The 8556-nt window shown below is 32.3% G+C and overlaps 1 protein-coding gene across 1 annotated transcript; it reads right to left on the bottom strand.

The window, feature by feature from the left end:
• Nucleotides 1-1533: 1533 nt before the first annotated feature.
• LOC143190190 (pro-resilin) lies at nucleotides 1534-7575 on the bottom strand. The gene is made up of 3 exons (XM_076394346.1): nucleotides 7448-7575; nucleotides 7238-7391; nucleotides 1534-1831 (listed from the first exon to the last, which is right to left on the bottom strand). Exons 2-3 carry the CDS (start codon nucleotides 7370-7372, stop codon nucleotides 1607-1609), a joined length of 360 nt encoding a protein of 119 aa, XP_076250461.1. The 5' UTR covers nucleotides 7373-7391; nucleotides 7448-7575; the 3' UTR covers nucleotides 1534-1606.
• Between the last annotated feature and the right edge of the window lie 981 nt (nucleotides 7576-8556).

Below are 8556 nucleotides of genomic sequence, written 5' to 3'. Positions count from 1 at the left end.
AACAGGACTTGAAGAGAAGGCAGCAAAGTTTATGCAACATCTGTATGAAATATTCGAGGTCAGGAAGATCACTGGAGTTAAACGATTTCTTGGAATGGAAATAGATGTGATAGAAGAAGATATAAAGATTCATCAAAATGTTGTCACATAAGTTTCAGTGAAATGACGAAAAAGTTACAGTTGGAGAGATCAGACTATGATTATTGTTTATTTACAAAAGATAGTAAGTAATTATTCGGTAATATTCAGTGGACTTAATGGAAAGTCTTGATGATGTATAAATGAAGAAAGTTTTCTTTTAATGGAAATAGAAAAGACAGAACGTGTTGGAAATATGGAAGATAGTAACACCAATTGAAATTAATTTTAACATCAGCATAAGTGGAGAAATAATTTAAAATGTATCATATGGAAGATTAAAATGCAGTTTTATATTAATATCATTAGTTACAAGATCGTATCTAAATAAATCAATTTGAATACACCAATGGAAGTTAACGTTAATATAGATGGCAGTGAAGAGACAATTAAAGTTGTACTAGAAGCTATAGATAGATTAGAAAATATTTAGATAGACCAATAAAAGGCGCATGGAAAGTTCCAAAAAGAGCACTGCGATACCTCAGTGGTACGAAGGACTATGGATTAATGCAAGGCGATAGTGGACTTGAAGGAACACATTATGAAGATTGAGGTGGTGACCAATTAGTATGATACCTCAGTGATACCAAAAGACCATGGATTAATGTAAGGCGATAGTGGACTTGAAGGAGCAAGTTAGGAAGCTGATTATGATGGTAACAAACAGGGAAAAGTTTTTTTTCAGACATTTTATAAAGGCAACCCACTGGCATGGAATAAATTCATTCGAAGGCAAATAGTAATATATATATGTAATATAATATATATAGTAATATATATGTGTGTTTGGCAACCCAAGAACAAACCAGATAATTAATATTGTTTTGGCAACTATTTCTATGATTGTTTTCAGAGAGAATTATGTCTAAAGAAGAAAGTTAATTGCTACGTTTGTTTATCACATAAACAAGCGAACTCATTAGATTAAATCTTTAACTAAAGTTAAATTGTCGCCATGTAGAAATAGAATAGTTCTAAGTTCAAACAAATTTGTATGTACAGTCTAACAGTTTTGTTCTGGCAATTTAAGTGTATTTTTGAGCTCTTTGTTTGTAATCTTAATTAGGTTAAGTTGTTAGATACATTTAAATTGAGATGTGGTGTTAAATATTTGCTTTATATCGATACAAGAGCCAGTGTAGAAAAGAAGAAGAAGAGTTTGTAGAGGGCGCTGTAATTTGTATCGAATCTATATAAAATACCAGGGTTCTAAATAAAGTTTCTCTTTTGTTCCAAAGCCATAAATGATGTTATTAATTCCGTCCTGTCCCGAATCATAAGTGATTCGTAACATTTATATCCTTAAATTTTAAATTTAACTAAAGTCATACAGAAAGAACGCAATGTACACCGATAAATAATGTCATAAAGGGCAAATAAAATAACAATACAGTTGCTGTTATTATTTTAATTTACGAGGCACAACATAACATAAAAATATTCGACTGTTAATTGACAACGTACATTATCCTAAACGTGGTGGGGCAGTTGGTGGTACGCTTTGAGGACTGAATGTTATTTTAGGAACAAAACCTGATTCTCCGTCAACGGTGTATTCGACGTTCATCAATCTTCCGTCTGCCAGAAGGACGTAGTAGCTTCCAATTACGCGTCCTTGGGCGTCTCCCGATTCAGATTGTCCGAAAAATGTGGTTGATGGAGAATTGTCCACTTTATATTCATATTCGTACTGCAAGCAAAAATCACAAAAAAATAAAATGATAGTGATCTTGAAGCAAAAACATAACAATAGATACAGATACTGCTTCGCCCTTATTATTACTAATATAATTGTATTGAATTATACTATACGTATGGTTTTACGAAAGATGGTGTATGTCACACTACATTATGTTGTATATCTGAATTGAACTAACTGTTCTATGCGGGTTTGAAACTACGGTACTTGGCATTAAGTCTACCACTGATGAGTGCCTAATTTAGAGACCTTCCTAGAAGATATCCAGTCTTACCCAGCCAAGTGCTTTTTTTATCGTATTTTACATTCTTGCTTGTGGGCAATCACTTCGCCTTAACCACTGCAGCCACCAAACTCTCAATTAACTAATTTAGAATTAACAGAATTTAATAATAACGAACCAGTGAGTGCTTGAACAAGTAAATACTTCAAGAGTTGTCTAAATTATTGAGAGTTAATTGATATTGATTTGGTATTGATATAGAAGGACATTGGCCTTCCTATGAAGAAAAATCCGGAGACAAAGTGGCGTTTTTCCATTAACGACTTGTTGCTTCATTGCATATGTTATGAAAAACTGATTTACTATAACAATATCAAGCAAAGAAAATCATAGATTAGATCCTGAGAATCCTTAACATCAGGGTGATCTACTATGCATTTCCAAAACCAAATTAAATTATAATTGGGGATCGGTAATGGGTATAATTGATGTGCTTGAAGTATGAATTAAAGAAAAATAGATGGAATAATCTGAAAAATAGGACAAAACTATTTTTTTCTCTACTTATTTCGACAAGCCAGCAGAAATATTCGGAAACACTCATCTTCCAGCTGTTGTTCTATTCAATTACTATTTGTTTCAATCAATGATATATTGCTTGTTGAGTTAAGATAGTAAAAAAATCGATCAATTGGATCAAAAGAAGAGCTTCAAATTATCATGCCCGAAAGATTTCAAGACTTAATTTTTTTTTTCAGAAACTTTCATTTAAATAAATAATTTTATATTAAAAAGTAATAAATGCATTATTGTCATCTAATATGAAGAATTTAATGAATAAATGTTACTTGATTGATATGTTTAATAAATTTCAATATCATTCGGTTCGAGGTATTACTGGTGCGTAATTGGTGTTGTTACGTATCAGTAATACTGATCAGGATCTTGCGAAAGCTTATTTTGGCAAATCTTTTTGTACAGGTCCGAAATTTGGATATTACTTCAGTCTAATTTCTGAAAACTCAATGTATTCTAAATGCGATGTTTGAAGAAAATTTTATGATTTTATTTTCAAGATTGTGTTAAAAATGAAGTTATGAACTCAATTAAGATACATCTAAAATGGCAATAAGCTTACCACGTGATATATGATTCTGAGGCTGCAACACTTCCCATCCACATGGAAACATGCATTCATTGCAGTTATCCCCAAAAAAGGAGCTAAGTCATCACCTGACTACAAACCTATCAGCCTACTAAGTTCCATTTCCAAACTTGCTGAATGAGAATTCTTCGCTGAATTCTTTATGCTCTTAATGATTTTACGAAGATAAACAATATCATTCCAGATGAGCAATTCGGGTTCCGCGCCAAACACTCAGCCGTTCATCAAGCCCATCAGCTGGCTGCAAAAATCAACTGTGCTTTTAACCGACGTGAAAGACTTGGAGCGGTCTTCTTGGACCTAACCAAAGCCTTTGTTTGGCAAGGTTTGGCACGAAGGCTTAGTGGCGAAATGCATTCGAATAGGTCTACCTGATGACCTAACAGCTCTTATCAAATCATTTCTGTCAGGACGATCGTTCCAGGTGAAGATTAAAGATATTCTCTTTAGCCGGAAAACCATCGACGCAGGAGTTCCACAAGGTCCCCCCTGGCACCCGCTCTATTTAATATTTTTTTCTCAGATATCCCTAGGAGACTACAAGTTGAGGCAGCTTTTTACTCAGACGACACTGCTTACTTTGCTTCTTCAAGAGTAGCACCACACATCCAACGTAGACTCCAAAAACAACTCGATGAGACGGTCCAGTGGTTACATTTCTGGAGGTTACAGGTCAACCTACAAAAAATCCAGGCCATCTTCTTCCACAAGAAGTTAAAATCGAGAACGCCGAAATCCCATGGTCAGAAGAAGCCGCCTATCTCGGTCTTGTCATCGATCGCAAATTTAGGTGATAATTCCCACATTGAAAAGTCCCTGCATAAAGGTCAAGCTATTGTTAATTTTCTGTTCCCGCTTATCAACCGGGGTTCCTCTCTCTATAAAATCTCTCCTGTACAAGATGCTGGTTCGATTAGTCGTTTATACGGCAACAAAGACAGTTCGGTGGGAGCCTTACAAAGTTAATATTTATGTAAAGGCTACGATTGCGAAACCCTTTATAATGGAAGCCAATACCAAGCTGCGAAAGAAGCGGCATAAAACCTGAACACTTGAAAGATGCTTACGATTCCGACTGCCTGCTTCCTACTGTCAAGCATGGTAGAGATTGCGTTATGATTTGGTCGATAATATCATACTATTCAGCTGGTCCTCTGGTCACATCATTGGCTGGATTACTGCGAAATATTATCTCGACATCTTCAGTGTTAAAATTCTTACTCTTACTAGAATATTGCTGCCAAACATTGCCATATTTCATGATAATAATGTGCCTAAACACACACACAAGATCATGTCTTGGCTTAAGGAAAATTAGAATATTACCAACCAAGAATACATCAAGAGTTTTAGAGCAGAAAGTGAGGAGTAAATACTTATTTCCAGCGACAATGAAGTAATTGATAATTGGTACAACTATCCGTAGAAAACAATGCAGACACTATCCCGTGAAGAATTGCAGTTGTTTTAAAAGTAAATGGTGGCTCAATATCTTATAAATAAATATATATTGTGTATATGGAGGCTGTTCATGTTGCTTTATCCATCTCATGTATCTGCTTTAATAGATACGTATTACCACGACGCAAATGGTAATAATAATCTTGACACAACACATTAAAAATTAAAGATGAATTCATAAAATAGACAAATTAATGAAAATGGAATTAATTATCTCAAAAATGTCATCATAACTGGAACTGAATAGTTAAGATTCAAAGAGGTTCAAGTTTGATTTATTATACCTAAAATATGTCATCGTATTCGATTTATTTTGCATGAGATTTCTATTTATTCGAAAAAAATTATAAAAGATGTAAGTAAGAAAGCGTCAAAACCGAGGCTAAATTCCTTCTTAAAAATTTGAGTATGACTTGACTCATTGATTTCAACGATTTAATACTCTTACGTATTTTTTTTGTTATATAAAATGTTTGATTATATTTTAACTAGAGAGAAAAAACATAATACCAACACACCAGTCTAACTAGCATTCAACAATTGACCAGGTCAACAGAATAATAGATGTTATTGAAAAAGCCTACGAAAGTAAAAATGTATGCTCAGCTGTATTCTTAGATGTAGCACAAGCCTTCGATAAGGTTTGGCATGAAGGCCTTGTTCATAAACTACAGAAAATGTTACCAAAACAACACACCGAACTATTAAAATCGAAAATTACAACCAGAATGTTGAGAGTTAAACAAGAAGAAGCTTACTCTACAATAAAAGAAGCTAAAGCAGGTGTACCACAAGAAAGTGTACTCCAAATGGAGTATATTACGATGGCTACATTTGCTGATGATACTGCGATTATAGCTGACAAAAGTGAAGAAGCCTTACGAAAATTACAACAGGCAAGTGATAATATAAATAAATGGACACAAGCTTGGAAAATAAGAATTAATGAAAGTAAATCTGTACATGTGCAGTTCACCTATAAACAGACCGTACAAGCACCAATAACATTAAATAACACTATAATTCCATATAGCAACAACGCTAAATATCTTGGAATGAATCTCGATGCAAAACTTCGCTGGAAGGAACATATAAAGTAGAAAATATAAGAACTAGAATTGAAATATAGGAAAATGTACTGGTTAATTGGAAGAAAATTACAATTATCAGTGCATAATAAATGGCTATTATATAAGCAAATACTGAAACCTATATGGACATAGGGGGTTCAATTATGGGGATGTTCTGCAAAGAATAACATAAATAAAATACAAATTTTACAGAATAAAGTCCTGAGAGGTACTGAGGCGCACCCATACTATAGGACTGATTACCTAAATCGAGACCTTCAAATACCCACAGTCAGTCAAGAAATCAAGAGAATTGCAAGGGGGCATTAGGAAAGAATCCATTCTTACGAGAATATTGAATTATTGCAGCTTTTGGATACCACCAGAACAGGACACAGACTCAAAAGAATCAAATCATCTGATCTTGTGTAGTGTTGTGTAGTGAGCTGCATATAATAAAAAATACAGCAGTGACATGTATAAACATTATTTCATCAGAAACTGAGATAGGGCCGATGGGCCCTGCTAGTTGTATACCTGATTTAAGTTATCATAAAGACAAATTCTAGGTTAGTCGTAAACAACTAGTGACAATGTAATAATTATATAATGAAAAAAATGACTTAAGAAAATAAGTTTTTGTTTTCATATTAAAAATGCTCCATTTCTTTTTGCATCTAATTATAAAATATACATCCATTATATAAGCCAATTTCGTATTTCTATATTCTTTTATTTTGAATCGATTCGAATAAATCATAATCAGAAGGTGTCAAACATTGAAAACATGAAATTCAAATTATTACAAGTGGATGTAAACATTCGCAAAAAATGATTTGGTTTGTAAAGATGCCACTGGGAAAATAGTAAACTAAAGTTTGAGTATTACGATGCCCTCTGTATTAGCTAGAGGTAGCTTCTTCTGAATTCTGTTTTTTTTCTTTTGTTAATTTCTTTTGTTAGAAGTAGCCATATACCATTATTTCGACAGTCTTCAGAGTATTCGTTTCACTATACTTTAGGGAGATTATGATGAATAATAAAATATATTTATAATGTATTTTAAAACCTATATGTGCTGATTTGGTAGCTCGATTTATGTTTATGATATACAAGAGTGTTAAACCTCATTAGGAAATCATGACCATCCCAATCATGTCAGTAATTTCTAAAGTTAGCTTGTAGACTTAAGACTGATAATATATATATATATATATATATATATATATATATATATATATATATATATATATATATATATATGTATATATATATATATATATATATATATATATATATATATGTATATATATATATATATATATATATATATATATATATATATATATATATATATATATATATATATGTATATATATATATATATATATATATATATATATATGTATATATATATATATATATATATATATATATATATATATATATATATAGTGATATTTGATAAAATAGTTTACCGGTTGTGGTGGAAAGTTTTCATCAGCTGGTCCTGGTATTCTTCTTTGAGGATACTGCGGCAATGCTTCGTTATAGTGAACGAGAACTGTTAAGACAGTAGCTAAAACGACGAAGCATGAACCTAATATAGCCATCACTGATATCAATTTGATACTAAAAAACAATTAACTGTTAGAGAAGAAAACCATCGCGATAACACCACAACTTACTTAATTTAATTTTAACCAAAAACAAATTTCGGATAATTTTCTTTTGTTCGTTTACGCACTGAACATCTTTCGCTTAATCAACGATGGGATTGTGGATTCGTACGTTTAAATACGTTTCTGCATCATGGATTACGACAGAATTTCAAATTTTGTTAAAGGGAGTGAAGACAAGGTCGCGTATCCGTTGGAGTCATCTGAGGATGCGTATAATTAGAACGCCTTCGTTTATTAAACGTTATTCTGCATTATCATTAAGTAATATTGCATGCCGATATGGGATAATAACTAAAATGATACTATAGTCTCTTTAATTTTAACTTTTAATAGATGCTGTAGTAATAATAATAAAACAATAATTATCTGTATAATTTAACAAATGAGATAATAAAAATTTTAAATTTTGTTTAATATAAATGAATATAATTCAGTTTATATTTGGTTTTTAAGTAAACTTTAACAGGTAAAAGTTGTGTCCGTATATATAAGAAATATTAATAGTATAATAGGTCAATTGAAAAGTCCCCGGTCTGACACATAGATGGCGCTACTAGAATTAAATCCATATGTTTTTAGTTAGTTTTTCCTAATCCTCAAAAGATGCGTGTATAAATTTGACAGTTGTCGGGTTATTAGTTTGTGAATTATAACATTTTGAGTGAAGCAACTTTTGTTATTGTGAAAAAATTGATAAAAAGGAATTTCGCATGTTGATAAAATATTACTTTTTGAAGAGAAAAATACAGTTGAAGCAAAAACTTGGCTTGATGCCGAGTTTCTGGACACTGCCCCAGGAAAATCAACCATCAAGGATTGGTATGCTAAGTTTAGACGTGGTGAAATGAGCACCGAAGACGGTGAAGGCAGTGGACGCCCAAAAGAGGTTGTTACCGACGAAAACATTACAAAAATCTAGAAAATACTTTTGAATAACTGTATGTTGAAATTGAATGTAATAGCAGACACTCTAAAGATATCAACTGAACGTATACATCATATCATTCACGAAGATTTGGGTATGAGAAAGCTCTGTGTAAAGTGGGTGCCTCGCGAGCTCACTTTTGACCAAAAATAACGACGAATTGATGATTTGGAGCAGTGTCTGAAGTTAA

The sequence above is a fragment of the Rhynchophorus ferrugineus genome, unplaced genomic scaffold, assembly GCF_030347505.1.
Source record: "Rhynchophorus ferrugineus isolate W39M unplaced genomic scaffold, kcgeb_rfMv2 rfM1, whole genome shotgun sequence".
NCBI classification, from domain to species: domain Eukaryota; kingdom Metazoa; phylum Arthropoda; class Insecta; order Coleoptera; family Curculionidae; genus Rhynchophorus; species Rhynchophorus ferrugineus.
The sequence above is the reverse complement of the archived record's forward strand: the minus strand, read 5'-3'. Positions and strand labels throughout refer to the sequence as shown.

What these genes read in the sequence shown, in the direction of transcription:
- LOC143190190 (XM_076394346.1), bottom strand. Translation starts at nt 7,372, where the DNA reads ATGGCTATATTAGGTTCATGCTTCGTCGTTTTAGCTACTGTCTTAACA. An exon ending in AAAACTTTCCACCACAACCG is followed by an intron (nt 1,832 to 7,237) that starts GTAAACTATTTT and finishes TTTTGCTTGCAG; the next exon opens with TACGAATATGAATATAAAGT.